The 15,254-nt window shown below is 55.0% G+C and overlaps 1 protein-coding gene across 3 annotated transcripts in view; it reads right to left on the bottom strand.

Moving 5' to 3' along the window:
* Nucleotides 1–9,050: 9,050 nt before the first annotated feature.
* The window catches only part of Kdm4b (lysine demethylase 4B), an 80,203-nt gene continuing 73,999 nt past the window's right edge, over nt 9,051–15,254 (bottom strand). For all 3 annotated transcript variants that reach the window (XM_050125164.1, XM_050125165.1, XM_050125166.1), the window contains 5 exons: nt 13,370–13,555; nt 13,100–13,264; nt 12,907–13,026; nt 11,722–11,814; nt 9,051–11,035 (listed from right to left, as the gene is read on the bottom strand). In XM_050125164.1, coding sequence (XP_049981121.1) covers nt 10,853–11,035; nt 11,722–11,814; nt 12,907–13,026; nt 13,100–13,264; nt 13,370–13,555 — 747 coding nt within the window. In that variant the 3' untranslated portion in view covers nt 9,051–10,852. The remainder of the gene's footprint in view (nt 11,036–11,721; nt 11,815–12,906; nt 13,027–13,099; nt 13,265–13,369; nt 13,556–15,254) is intronic.

Below are 15,254 nucleotides of genomic sequence, written 5' to 3'. Positions count from 1 at the left end.
CACGAACCCCCGCCTCAGCCTGTGCCATCCCACCTGGCCAAATGCATCAAGTGACTGGGTTTACTCATGAGATTTATCCCGAGGGCCCTGCTCTGGAAATAGCCAGATGGTTAGACAGCAGAGACAGAGCCAAGGGTCTCTTGTCTCCCATGTCTTTTATTCCAAGATTAATCCTTATTTTCCACGTGAGTGTGGCACCTGCGGGTGGCTAGTTCCTTTCTGATTCTCGCCGTCGTCCTCTGTCCTCCGTTGAGGTCATTTTACAAACCAGAAGGAGAAGTAGATGTGGTGGGGGTGCCCCGAGCTCAGCCTGGACAGAGACCGACACAAGTCCATTTGCGGCCTGCATGTGCTAACAGCCGGATTTCCACTCTAAATCTCCATCAGGCAGACAAAAGGCACAGCGCTGGCTACCCTTGCCGGAGGCCCTAGACAAAGCCAGGGTGTCCGTAGCACTGGCTGTGCTCAGCCTGTGGCCCTCTGGACCCCAGAGCAGGGAGGAAGACAGTCGCCCAGCGTGTCCCCTGGCCCTCACGGGACTTTGCACAGCCTCACGCTGCCCCTCTGTCCTCCAAAGCCAAACAAACCTCAGGCAGATGTGAGCTCATGGACTGAGGCATGAGGGTCGTCAGTTCGAGGTCAGCCTGACACAAAATGTCTGGGGAGAACATAAAGGCACAGTGGCCTGCTGGAATATACAGCCACAAAGAAGACAAAGGCCCTGACACCACCATAGTGTGGGGGGACCACGCTGCGTGGGATCCATGACAGGAAGCTGGTTCCAGGAAGGTTGGGCCTGGCACAGCACGGGACAATGGTTCATGGGGGTGGCAGTCACTTTTGACATAATGGAAAGCTCAAGAACGGGAAGGAAAGCCTGTCTGTTTCTGTGGATGCTAAAACAAGGAAATGACATTGTAGCCGGGCAGTGGTGGCGCACGCCTTTCATCCCAGCACTCGGGAGGCAGAGGCAGGCGGATCTCTGTGAGTTCGAGGCCAGCCTGGTTTACAGAGCTAGTTCCAGGACAGGCTCCAAAACCACAGAGAAACCCTTGTCTCGAAAAACCAAAAAAAAAAAAAAAAAAAAAAAAAAAAATCAAAAAGATTCCAAGAAAGTTCCTCCTCTGCCTGACCCTGAGGACCAGCTGCATGGAGGCTCTCTTTAAACTTACCATTTTGTCTTTGGGGAAATTTCATAGAATTAGCCCAAGTAGATGATAAAGGTATAAGAATGTTCTGGAAGGAGTGTTTGCTTTGCGGCAGACCTGAGGACAGGAATGTTGGAGACGTAGGGGGCGTGGTCAGGGTGGAGCCCCGCCCAGAATCCCCAGTGACGGGCTGGGGGCGTGGCCAGGGGGATGCCTTGAGTCTGGTGTCAGCCTCTCTCACCCCTCCTCTCTGCGTGGGCCTGGAGACCTTGCGGCCATAATGACCGCCACTTTATTCCGTGGCCAACAGCACAGAAAGGATTAGTTTTCTGTACGATTTGTTTCAAACAATTAGTCCCCACATATCAGCCCCTGCAGTGAGGGAGGCGGCAGATAAATCCTGTCCGGCCTCACTTAGTCTTTTAAAGGCAATTAACTCCTCGTTATTAGCTTTTAATTAGGGTGATTATGTCCTCATCAATACACGTTATTACAGTTGTTAGCAGACAGCTGTTGAGGCAGACCGCACATCAGATGTCCCCGCTGTCCCACGTGGGGTCTAGTTACCTCCTTCACCAAAAGCCGCAGCAGCCTGGCTCCCCACTACGACTCTGCTGATGAACAGGCCCCAAGGGAAACCGCCTCCCCTCCCTGTGGTGCGGTGATGCGGGTTCTGGGTGTGAGGTCACGGTGAAGGCAACTGTGGATGTTTCCTTTACAAAAGCTTCACTTTACAGTTGTGGGGGTGCACGCCTGTCACCCCAGGACACGGCAGGCTGAGGCAGGAGGATCAGGAATTCCAGCCAGCAAGACTGTATCACAAAGGAGTGAGGGCCCTCAGCCCAGGAGGTCACGGACATCTCAAAATACTCCCAGAACTTGGGCGTGGCTGTTGTCGTCACTCAGCCAATGATCAGAAAGTTGTGGTTCCCGTCGACTATCCCACAGTCAGACAAGAGGAACAGGCCGGAAACACGCTGGGTGGAGTCCCAGCCTGAAGAGCCAGGAAAAACTGTTCCGCTGATGTTTTCTTGTGGTCGGGGTATGGATACGTATCAGTTAGGACGCTGCTGGAAAATTTAAGACAAGGAGAAGAAGGTGCTAAATGTGAGACAAGGGTAATTAGGGACCAAAGATGTCCAACATTAACGGAAGAGTTAGTTCACAGCCTTACACTGCAGGGAATTGGTGACCCAACGGTGGGTAACAAATCATTTCCAACACTGGTGCTTCTGACTCGCGTGGAGACGCCACCTCAGCTTCTGACTCGCGTGGAGACGCCACCTCAGCTTCTGACTTGTGTGGAGACGTTACCTCAGTTTCTGAGCTTCAGAGCAAGGGGTGTGAGTGAGGGTCATAGCCTCATGATTTCTACACAGGATTCCATATCTGAGGGAGTGATTTGCTGGTGAAATCCCTACACACAATCCCCCAGTGAGGGGATTGGGGCATGGTCAGGGTAAAAGGATGGCTAATAGGATGACAAAGGATGTTGTCTAGGTTCCTGGGCCTGGCTTCCCTACTGCAAATATCGACCAGCATAGTAAGTTAGAACTTTTCGGGATGGTTGGAACAGCAGGCCTGGACGGATACTCTGCAGGGCAGGATGCTGGGTTTCTGGGTGCTTGGGAAAAGGGTTACTGATATCAGCCACTTGGGGGCATTTCCTGTCAGGCAGATGTTTGCAAAGTCTGGTGATCATCCACCCGCAGCTCCACGGCCCCGGGCACACACAGCCCTCACAGCCTTCACCTTCGCTGTGCGTGTTTCTTCAGAATGCGGTCCAGGTGCTGTGAGTGTGGGCTCTGAGCACAGCTATCATGGGGTCGAATTCCAGCTGCTCTACTTTCTCCTGTCTGCAACCTTAGGCCTTGTCTCTGTCAGGCTGAGGGTCCGAGCCCCAGGGAAGGGCGCAGCCTGACCACTCGCTGCTCCACCAGGGACACCAGTTGTCTCAGCAGGACCTGTTCTGCCACTGTGACCAGACGCCATGGCCCAGGCAAACTGGCAGAGTTTACTGCGGATCATGGTTACAAGGGTGAATCCATGAGCGTCGTGTGGGAATACGACAGCGGGCAGGTGTGGTTCTGGAGCAGCGCTGAGAGTTTGCTCATCCACAACAGGAGGCAGAGAGAGCGAGACAGAGAGAGACAGAGAGCGAGACAGAGAGAGACAGTACCTAGCATGGGGCTTTTGAACCCTCATCCAGCAAGGCCACGCCTCTGATTCCTTCCCGAACAGTTTCAAACATGGTAAGCTTTAAAAATATATAAACCGGGGCCTGGAAAGATGGCTCAGCAGTTAAGAGCACTGACTGTTTTTCCAGAGGACCTGGGTTCCATTCCCAGCACCCACATGGCAGCTCACAACTGTCTGTAACTCCAAATCTGGCACCGCACACAGACATACATGCAGGGAAAACACCAGCGTACATAAAATAAAAATAAATTATTTAAATATATGAATATGGGCCAATAGTGGCCATTCTTCTAAACCATCCTTAGCTGTTGTTAAAGACAGGAGCAGTGGAGGGAGCGTCCTGGAGGGAGAGCCTGGAAAGAGCCTGCTCTAGCCTTTACTAGCCCCTGGGAAAGTGAAGGCATCTGGGTTAGAGGTACAGAGGCTCTAAAAAGAGTGTTCAGAGCACAGCAAGCATGGGCGCCACTGAGCTGAGCTCCGAGTGGCTGCGCAGACTTTGGACACTGCAGAGAACTACTCTTCCCACGGGACTCCTCCACGGCCTCAGGAATAGAGGCCCAGGAGTCTGTGGACTCTGAAGCCATCACTGCCCGTCCATACCCACGCTCGTGTCCGTGGACTCTGAAGCCGTCACTGCCCGTCCATACCCATGCTCGTGTCCGTGGACTCTGAAGCCGTCATTGCCCTTCATACCCACGCTCGTGTCTGTGGACTCTGAAGCCGTCACTGCCCGTTCATACCCACACACGCGCGTGTCAGTGGACTCTGAAGCCGTCACTGCCCGTTTATACCCACACACGCGCATGTCAGTGGACACTGCATCTGTCACACGCCTGTGTCCTGTTACCTCCTCGATACCACCCAAGTGGTCTCACACACGAAGAACAGAGTTACTCCATTCCACACCTGCAGGGACTCCTCCAACACTCCAGGTGGCGTCCTGACCTGGCTCAGTCCAAATCCCACATGTGCATTTTCAAAGGCACTCATCTGTGATAAAACCTGATGTTTTCTGGAGTGAGGTCCTACAGTCTTATCAATAAAAGCCTGGAGTCAGATGCGGGGTAACAGCTGAATGGTCAGAGGAGCAAGCAGCAGCCACCAGACTGCTCACCTCTCCGAGATCCTTCCTCTGCCCTTCCTCAACACTCTGCTTCCTGGGTCCTGACAGCCAGACCTCCCTCCGTGCTTAGCTAGTGGCTAGCTCCACCATCTGATCTCCAGGCAAGCTTTATTTGTCAGAACACAAACAAAATATCACACAAGATTTTTCTTTATAGGACTGGAGAGATGGCTCAGAGGTTAAGAGCACTGGCTGCCCTTCCCAGCAACCACAGGATGGTTCAAACCATCTGTAATAAGATCTGGCCTGCAGGCATGCATGGAGACAGAATATTGTCTCTACATAATAAATAAATAACAATTAAATGGATGAATAAACAAATAAATTGAAAAAAATAGTTTTATTTTATTTATTTATTTATAAGCCCGGTGCTGTGAGAGGAGGCATAAGGTAAGATACAGAGACTCAGATGCACAGAATTCTGGGACAGGGCTTCTATTGCTGTGATGGGGCACCACGAGCAAAAGCAACTTGGGGAAGAAAGGGTTACTTTGGCTTACGCTTCCACATTGCAGGCTATAGCTCAGGGAAGTCAGGACTGGAACTCACACAGGGCAGGAACCAGGAGGCAGAGCTGGTGCAGAGGCCGTGGAGGGTGCTGCTCACTGGCTTGTTCAAGCTTTTTTACAGAACTTGGGACCTCCAGCCTGGGGATGGCACCATCACAGTGGGCTGGACCGTCCCCATCAGTCACCAATTAAGAAAATGCCCTCAGGGTTTGGCTCTCCAAGAGGCCTTGTCTCAGTTGAGGTCCCCTCCTCTCAGGTGACTCTAGCTTGTGTCTACTCTCTGATGAGGACCCTGTGCCACCAGGCCCGGCAATAACAGCTTCTAAAACCTGCTTTTAAGGGCTCCTCACTCTCTCCACCACTCCCCTTTCTGAGGCCTCCGCATCCTTCTCTTTTCTTTCCACGTCCCATCAGTAAACTTCCAACATTTATTTATTTATTGTACATTGTTGTTCCCACTGCTGCTAGGCTACAACCATAACCAAATAGTTCTTTTAAGATTTCAGTTTTCAGCTGGGCGGTGGTGGTGCACGTCTTTAATCCCAGCACCCTGGAGGCAGAGACAGAGGCAGGCGGATCTCTGTGAGTTTGAGGCCAGCCTGGTTTACAGAGTGAGTTCCAGGACAGTCACTAAAGCTACAGAGAAACCCTGTCTCGAATAAACAATAAATAAATATTTTAGTTTTCAAAATACTGCCGAGCAGCCAAGCCTCATAAGCAATGGGCACCTTAGTTTTTGTTTTCTGTTTATCAAAGGCTTTTATAAAGAGCGGGACTGAGATACAAATGGATCTCGAGAGTTCGAGGCCAGCCTGGTCTAAAGTGAGTGCCAGTACAGCCAAGGCTACACAAAGAAACCCCGTCTTGAAAAGTCAAATAAATAAATAAGAATAAACAAATAGCGGGTCAGTGGCTGGAAGCGGCTCGTCCAGGCTGACAACAGCCGGCCCAGAATCGGAAGGCAGCTGACACACGGGGCCTTGCGTCGGGTGACAGCTGATCCAGGGAAGTGCTTCCGTGGGGCTTGGGCCTCCATTCTGCCCACGGATTTCCTGCTGGAGCCAGATTGAAAAGCCACCCACGGAGGTTGCCTAGCACAAACCAGGCTTCAGGCCACCAGTCAGGTGTCTGGGCCGCAGAGAGTCAATCCCATCAAATCTGCCAGCATTTTGCTCATTGGTTGTAAAATGGGGCCGTCAGGAAAAGTGAAACACTATCAGCTCTCAGATGGTTGTTCCTGAAGAATCTAGAACACTTCCCCACTGCTGCCTTCTTACACAGCCATTGTCATGCTCGGCTTCTAAGTGGCAGGCATTATAACACTCTGCTAACCCGTACAGTTTTGAAATAATCACACTGGTAACCTGAGACTGACCGTGACTGGACAATTTACACAACCAACCCACAGGTGACCTCGTGAGCATGTGGCCTCCCTCAGGACTGCTGACAGCTGCCGCATCCAGATGTGCACACAGGAGAAAGGAGAGCGAGTGACTGCTGCCCCTGAGGAGGAGAAGACAGAGACCTCCCAAGCCACCAAGGCTTCATTTCCCAGAGCCACGCCCTGTGACCTGGGAAGTAATTGGGATTTCCTGTCTTGTGCATAGGTGACCAGGGGCCCCAGCGAGGACTTCTGCTGATCATGACTAAGTCTCTGTCTGCCCCTGTAGGAGCCAGAGGGCGGCTTGTGAAGATCAGAGTGGAGACAGCTGGGACGCCACTGCTGCACAAGTACAAAGCCCACCTGCTTTCCCCTCCAGGAACCAGGGCGGGAACCGCAGGGGGAATGCCCGGGGCCTCAGGAGCCAGCCCACCTGGAAAGGCAGCCAGGCGTGGTGCTGAGCACCGTGACTCCAGTTCTGGAGACCGCAGGGTCCGCTGGGCTCGCAGGCAGGACAGCCTGACAGAAGGGATCAGCTCTGGGCTTAGAGAAACTCGAGTCCAATGGTGACCCATGACCTCCACACACAGACACAGCACGTATGCCAGCATTCAGAGGCCTCCCAGCCCTGAGACCAGCCTGGCGGCTGCTGGGACACCTCAGTCTCCTGCCTAAGGGCCCCCGACCTACAGGACACTGTTCACTGCAGGATGGAGGGCATGACACCACACCTTTTATCCATCCCAGCACTCGGGAGGCTGAGGCTGGAGGATTGTAAGTTCAAGGCCAGCCTGGCCTACAGAGCGAGTTCCAGGACAGCCAGGGCTACACAGAGAAGCACTGTTTTAAAAAACAAAACAAAACAAAAAAAATGGCAAAAAAAAAAAAATTCTCTGTGTGGGCTGTGTGCTGGACTTCTGTCTCCAGCACTGTTTATAAACCGGGTGTGATGTCCCCATGGAGAGTCACTTCAGCCAGAGAGGCTTTTGACTCCCCCAACAGCAAGAAGCTGCCTTCTACTAACCCCAACCATCACTGTACCCTCCACATCTCCTAGAGTGACAGCTCCATTCTGACCACGCCCCCAGCTCCTCCCTGGGATAGTCTAGTTGGGCTCCATCCCTGACCACACCCCAGCCAAGTATCTGTCTGGCTCTGTTCTTCCAGAACCTGGGAGAAAGTGTTTGCAGACAGTGCTGCAGGACTGAGGAGCTGGTTTGTCTGATGGGATCTCAGACCTAAGACTGGAGAGAGAAACAAAGTTGCGAGAAGACGGGTCCTGCCGCATTCCAAGTCAAGGAGCCTCAATTGAGACAATGCCTCCATAAGACCCGGCTGTAGGCAAGCCTATAGGGCATTTTCTTAATTAGTGATTGATGGGGGAGGGCACAGTCCATTATGGGTGGTGCCATCCTTGGGGTGCTGGCCCTGGAGTCTACAAGAAAGTAGGCTGAGCCAGGCGGATCTCAGTGAGTTCCAGACCAGCCTGGGTTATAGACTGAGTTCCAGGACAGCCAGAGGTACACAGAGAAACCCTGTCTCAAATTATATATATATATATTAAAGAAAGTAAGCAAGCAGGCTGAGCAAGCCATCGGGAGTAAGTCAGGTGGCAGCAGCAGCAGCAGCAGCAACAGCAGCACCCTCCACAGCCTCTGCATCAGCTCCTGCCTCAAGGTTCCTGTCCTGAGCTTCTGGATGATGAACGGAAGTGTAAGCTGAATTAACTCTTTCCCTTGCCCGGTTGCTTTGGTGATGGTATTTGATCACAGCACTGGAAACTCTCAGACACTGAGGTCGGAGCTAGAGCATCATGCCACAAGTCAAGGGATTCAGGATTCCTGCAGGCTGGGACCACGGAGTGTTGGGCTGGGCATAGCCCTGTGGGTCCTAGTCCACCAGCAGCCCCAGAAAACGATTAAGAGAAGCAACAGGACAACCCAAGCCACGGAAGCTTGGGTTCCATTTCTTGAGGCTGAGGCTGGATTGTGTGGGGACAGAATGGACATGAGGTCTCTGTTCTGCTCAGCCGTGCAGGCAGCAGCCTTTCCGTACATTCTCTATCAAGGAAGGGCCAGAGGGCTACCGACCCCAGAGATCATGTTCATTCCCACTGCAAGTGCAGGGCCCTGAGGCAGTGGTCCCCTGCCCTCCGCCCCTCCTCTTTGGTGATGCCCCTGGGTTTGTGACTCAGGTCTTCTGACAGGTTCTCCATAGGACTGGGTGCCCGGACGGCCAGCTTTGGGACAGGGTGGGACAGGGAGGTCTGAGGACAGAGAAGGGGACATGACTTTTCAGGTTGTCTAGGAAGCCGTGAGCTGTAACCACTGCAGATGGGAGCCAGGGAGGGAGCACTCATCCGTGGAACACACAGGCAGGATAAGGATGGAGGCCATGCAGTCTCTCCACTCTGACCTCCTGGAATTAGGTGGAGCTGCAGGAACCTGAGAGCCTATGAGTATGAGTGACAGGAACAGAGGGGATGGGGCGGGGACAGGCGGGACCTGGTAGGCTTCTACTGAAGAAACCAGACACTGACTTGGTGCTTCTGGGTGCTCTGGCTGCCAGGGTAGGGGCTGCATAGCAGGTGGCCCAGGTCCAAGCAAGGTTCAGCTTTACAGGTCAGGCAATCACTCAGCAATCTGAGGTAGGGCCAATGGCTGCCACATGTAAATAAGTATCACGGTGGCCCGTGTGCAAATAAAACTTTATTGACAAAAAACATGTCTAGGGCTAGATTTGGCCCAAGGCTGCAGGTCTCACGTCTGAGCTCAGTAGAATCTGCCAGTCGGGGTCAGAGCTAGTTAGATGCCCCCTCTTGGCACAACACCCTACCCCACAGGATCCTGGCCATGTCCCCATCAGGGCTGCCTTCCCTTTCCTCCAGAGCTTTTGCCTGTTCCAAGGTCTAGTCTATGTTTCAAAGAGGAATGGAAAACCAGGGTCATCTGCCCCACCTGGCTGCCTCTGCCCCACCTGGCTGCCTGCTGCTGAGATCCCTGTGGGCTTCTCTGCGGCTCCCACGCTCCTCCTCCCTTGGGTCAAACCCAAGTCTCTCTTGCAACCCACCAGCAGGCCCTGCCCCCACTCTTCCCTCTGCTCCAGCAGGCCAGGATCTGCTTGGCCGCAGCACCATTGCTCATCTGTGGCCCTTGCTAGACGGGAAGCAGATGGAAGCTGCTGACAAATGAGGGAGTGCAGAGCCCCGATACCCTGCAGGGCACACTGCCCCAGCACCATGCCCCTGGAGCGGATGGTGTCCCACCTCCCGGCAGCCCTACATCCAGACCAGGACATGCTGTGCCCACCGTCCTGTCAAGGAAACCTCTGTCCTGAGCCCACCTGGCCCTGGCCAGAAATGAAAACATAGCCGTGGCCAGGCAGGAATAGGAAGCGCTTGAGGGCTTTTAATGGATCCTGAGCCAGAGGCTGGGGACTGAGGCAAAAATATGGCATCCTTCATCTGGGGTGGGGAGAAAAGTAAGGGAGGAGCGAAGTTTTGTTTCTGTTTTTGTTTTGCACACTGTAAAACCCAGGCCTCTCTGTGAGACGCATGTGCGGGCCACCTGCAGCCTCTGCAGAGCCCATGAGGCGAAGCCTGAGGCCCCTGAGGCCCAGCCCATTCCTCTAGGCCCAAGGCTGGGCCCTTTTCTCTTTACAATATAAATAGAATTTCAAAGTACATGTGGACACGGTGGTCACTGGGCACCCAGCAGATCCCCAGGGCCTGTCTGTGCAGTCCTTTATCACTTACAGACGAGCTGTCCATGCTGGGCACTGTGCTAGGGTGGCAGTGGCCACTAGTAAAGAGCAGGCCCGAGTAGTCGGTGTCCCTGTCACTCAACCCATGCTGCAAGGGAAGGCAGCACCTGCTCCCTTGCCTTCAGCCACACAGAGGCTCTGTCAGGGGTAAGGCTCATGGGACCTCAGGCCACAGCCGTGGGACTCAACCACCTTGCAGCCTGGCTCACCCATGGGGCAGCTGCCATGCCAGGCCTCAGAGGCAGACTCTGCATGGGGCGGGGGACAGGACAGGGAAGGGACGGCTCCTGCAGGGTCCGCCTCCCCAGCAGGAAGCAGAAGACACTACCAGCAGCCACCACACAGGCCACCACACAGGCCAGCGTGCGCTGGCTGCTGTCTGAGTGCCTCTCCAGCTGCTGAGGAGTGAAATGACCTCCACAAGCGGCGAATAAGGACGAATCTCCTCGGGTCTTGGTTCCGAAGAAAAGAGTAGGTCGCTGTCCGTGTTTAAAGCCACGAATCTAGAAAACAGGTTGGGGCTGTGCCCCAGTGTCCTCGGCTGGCGTCTGTCACAGGAGGCTCTGAGATGCCCCATAGCACCTTTAGGAGAAAAGCACAGCCAGGATGGGTCCCACGGAATCGCTGCAGTCCAGGGACACTGGCCCCTCTCCCTGAGTCTGGCCATGTTGGATCCTGCTGGTCCTGTTGCCCAGGTAGGTCCCGCAGTGGGAACGGGAGTGGGCAGCATCTAGAAGGGTGCCCCAGGTCGGCCCTGCGCTTGCAGCAGGCTCTCCACGAAGGCCAGGTATTCCGGGCTGTGCCCTGTGTCCTGGGTGGTGGTGGTTACCATAGCAGCCACCCGTGGACGCTTGGCAGCCTTCACATCCTCTGCAGAGAAGCCGGGCTCCTGTGGAGTGCCGGTGCTCAGGGACTGCAGACGCCAGGGACACAGAGGGAGTTAGTCTCAGAGGGGCTGTGTTCGTGTAATGACAGAAGGCTGTGCTGCATTTCATGGTGCATTTAATTCTGTGAATCTGTGTGTTTGCCTGCCTAAAACACCCAATTGGTCTACTACAGAGCTGAAAGGCAGGAGAGAGAAATAGGCTGCCAGGCAGGGAATAAATAGAAGAAATCTAGGTGGGAGAGAAAAGAGTAAAAAAAGGAGATGGAGAGGAGGCCACCCGGCCAGCCACAGGCAAGAAGGAAAGGTAAAAAGCCCAGAGGTAAAGCATAATTAAAGAGAAGGGATAATTTAAGCTAGCAAAGCTGGCTGGAAACAAGCCAAGCTAAGGCAGGGCATTCATAAGAAAGAACAAGTCTCTGTATAAATTGGGAGCTGGGTGGCAAGTCTTCAAAGTGTAAAAAACAAAAACCTCAACTACAGAGAAGGATCAGGCTGTTGCCCTGGCAAAGCCCTCAGGACCGTGACTGTGCCTGTCACTGCACCCTGATTCACACCCAAAGGGTGGTCCCCCACCTGCCCCTGGCTGAGCAGAGTGGCGAGCCCTACATGACTGTGGTCAATGTCAGAGCATCATTTATGGTCAAGGAGGAGGGGACAGCCTGTCTGGGACATGCATCTTCCATGCCTCAGAGGGAGGTGCCCAGGACACTTACCAGCCGGGACCGTACCCTCTTGGGCAGCTCCTCTTCCAGGGTGAAGATGTCCCCTCGTTTCACCGTTAGCTGAGACCCGTCCTCAAACTCCACCTGCAGCAACAAGGGGTGTCGGCATGAGGACGGCCACAGGGTGCTGCCCTACTCACCGAGAGCCCAGAGGTGTCAGGGGCTCAGGCAGCCTGGGTCAGCCCAGGGCTGCCAAGGTCCCAAGGAGGCGCTGGGTGACAGATGACTGACACGGGCAGGACGTGCCTGGGCAGGAGGCTAAGGGGCTCACAGGGTCCTTGGGACCCGCTTCTCTCGACTCAGAATGGCAGCTGTGGCCCACCGCTCCTCCAGAAGTGATGCCCAGGGGCTGGGTCGGGCTGCTAGCTGGGAGGCAGCCTCCATGGGGGCTCTGACATCTGGTCACCTTCTCTGGGGACAGCAATGAGGAGCACAAGCAATCAGGGGCCTAGGTCCCTCCTGGCTGGGTAAAGTCATTTGGAGGAAACCAAGGCTCCTCTGGTGCCTTGCAGGGGACACTAGAAGTGCCCTTGGGCAGGATTCCTGCCAAGGCAGCAGCTGGACAGTCCCGTGCACTGGGAGTTGGTTTCCCCCGCAGGAGGGAAGTTGTGGAAGGTGCCTACTGCCACCCGCCTGTGATACTCCAAGAGGCAGGCTGTAGCCCAGCCCCAACATTCTGAACAGCTGCAGCCCTCAGCCCAGGCTGCCCTGCGCGGGCTCACACAGCTTCTGGAAATATCCTGAGAGGAGTGTGACGGGCATGTGAATACACTTGTCCCTAGCTACCGGGCTTCAGGGTGGGGTAACCCGGCTGGCCTACCATTTTATGCCAGCACCTTGTTTATCCACACATGTGCTGTGTGTGTCCCCACGCTGCCTGGTCTCCAGGCAAAGGGATAGCTGTGCCGGACTGTCTCCCGCTCCCCCGCAGCCATGCTGCAGTTCTGTTGTTTGGCTCTGTGCATCGTGCTGTTTTGAGACAAGGCGTTGCTGTGCAGCTGCAGGCTGGCAGCTCCACCTCAAGCTGTTTGGTGGGCAGCACCGCACTCCTGCCTCCACCCCGGTGCAGTGCAGTGAGTCCCGAGTCCCCAGCCCTGGCCTCTCTGTGAGCACTGACAAAGTGTAGGCGGGCAGAGGCTGGGTGTCTGCTAGAGGGCTGCTATGGAGGCTACTCACCTGGTAGATGAGGCTGGTGGCCGCGGAGATGAACCTGGCTCTATACAGGTTGCCATCTGTCCACCGCAGCTCCACCAGCTCGCCCTCCGGGGGCGGTCCTAGCCGCAAACAGTCTCTGCTCTGCAGGAAGGGTATGGTAAGATGCAGTCCAGCATGCTCACCCCGTTCCTCCCCTCCCTGCCCCGCCCCTCACCGTGATGCTTTCTGGGTACAGGTTGTCACTGTAGGAGCCATCATCAAAGTTGACCTCGTAGAAGGTCTGTGCGGTGGTGCCAATGACACGGCAGCGATAATATAGCCCATTGCGGTTCTTGGTGATGACGACCTGACCCAGGGACACAGCACGCAGGAGCTGGCCCTAGGGGCGGGGCAATGGCGAATGTGGGTGGGGTTTTGCTCAAGTGGACAAGGCCGGTGGTCAGGGCTAGTACACATGGGCGGGGTCCCCTGGTGCAGCACTCACCCCAAGGCCGCCTGCTCTGTGCTTGAGGCAGGTGATGGACACCACATAGGGCCAGTCATCGGGCTCCATGAGGACACCAGCGGCATGTGCGCAGGTCACATGGAAGGACGTGGAGCAGTGCTCATAGGAGCACTGGATACAGGCACCAGACACCCTCTTCATGCGCTTGCGGCAGTACACACATTTCTGCATAGGATGGGGTGCAGGGTTACCAGCAAGGCCAGAGAGGTACCTTCCAGAACAGGCGGGGGCAGTCATCTGAACCCAAACTGCCACTTCTCAGGCCTCCTCCCTGACCGCGTCCCCACCCTCCCTGCAGCACAGAGCTGGGGGATTGTGTCTCCTGGTGCAGTGCCATAGGGTTTAAATTGTCAGGACCATGGATGGAGAGGCCACGTGCACAGACAGGGTCTTGGGATTTGCGGTCAGCATGCTATCCACCTGAGCCATAATGCTCTCACTAAAGGCCATCCATTGGGCCTGCTCAGGGGACCTGTATCCTTGGGCTGGAACATGGCCCCTGAACTTGTGACTCTGACACCAGTCACTGGAGAGCCCAGGCTCTGGCTGTGAAGCAGCCTAGTCCCTCCAGGGCTCCACAGTGGCCTTCCACTCACCGTGTCCTGGCAGCAGGGGAAAAGACCCAGGCAAAACAAATACAGGCACTGTCCATGCCCCTACCTGAAGGCCTGGCCTCTAGCTTGACCACAGCCAGCTGCCCCCCCCCCCAGTGTGGTGCTAAGTGCCTGAGATGAGGCTATCCCAAGGTCTGATCTGACCTGAGATGAGGCTATCCCAAGGTCTGATCTGACCTGAGATGAGGCTATCCCAAGGTCTGATCTGACCTGAGATGAGGCTATCCCAAGGTCTGATCTGACCTGAGATGAGGCTATCCCAAGGTCTGATCTGAGTCATCTTCATTCCCTCACCTCCCGACTAGGCCATCTTCCAGATGTAGGCAGCCCCTGCCCCATGCCTTGCACACAGGGTAGGCAGCCACTAGGCATAGATCTCAGGAAGCCGGCTACATCCAGGCCTACTCAGCCCATATGCAGGGGGGGGGGGTGCAGGGGAGGAGTTGCAGAAAGACAGGCCCAGGGATAGATGCTCTCCAGATGCCATGGCAGTGTAAACTCCCTGGGAAAGCTGAAGCCCAGGAAGGTCAGGAGTCTGTCTAGAGGCCACAGCACCCAGGCAAACTCGGACCTCCCCCATAATCCTGCTACAGAGAGTGTAAGTTAATTCATGAACCAGAAGAGGCCATGCTCACATGAGCCTCAGCATGTACCATGGAGTGCCTTCAATCCAACAGACACTAGGGATCAAACTGGAAATGGGTCAAGGATGGGGCCAACAGTTCTCAAAGTGACTGCCCAGGGAAACCACTGGACTGGAGGGGGGTTACGTGCAGTGCGCCAGGACACAGGAGCTGTCCCTGCACTGTGTCCCTGCATCCTGATCACGGAGAAGGGATGTGGAAAGGGGCTGCATGCCCAGGGCAGGGATGGAGGACACGGGAAAGGCTGTGTGCTGCGGCATGCATGCAAACAGGACTATCCTGCATCACATGCTCCAGGATACAGAGCCCAGCAGGTGGGTGAGGAAGAAGGCTGGAGAGATGGCTCAGGGGGAAAGCACTTGTCCAGCTCTGAGGAAACGGGTTTGCATCATCAGAACACATGTAAAGCCAGATGTGGAATGTGTAACCCAGTGTTGCTCTGGCGTGATGGGAGTCAGCTGGCTGGACAGGCAGCTGGGCATGCACATGGAAAGGCCCCATCTCAAGCAGGATGGAGGGCAAAGACTGACCCCTGAAGCTGTCCTCTGGCTTGACACATGCCTGCACATGTGTGCACACACACAGGACACACTACTGTGTCTGTAA

The sequence above is a fragment of the Alexandromys fortis genome, unplaced genomic scaffold, assembly GCF_014885135.2.
Source record: "Alexandromys fortis isolate MF-2015 unplaced genomic scaffold, M_Fortis_MF-2015_v1.1 scaffold_243, whole genome shotgun sequence".
Lineage (NCBI taxonomy): Eukaryota > Metazoa > Chordata > Mammalia > Rodentia > Cricetidae > Alexandromys > Alexandromys fortis.
The sequence above is the reverse complement of the archived record's forward strand: the minus strand, read 5'-3'. Positions and strand labels throughout refer to the sequence as shown.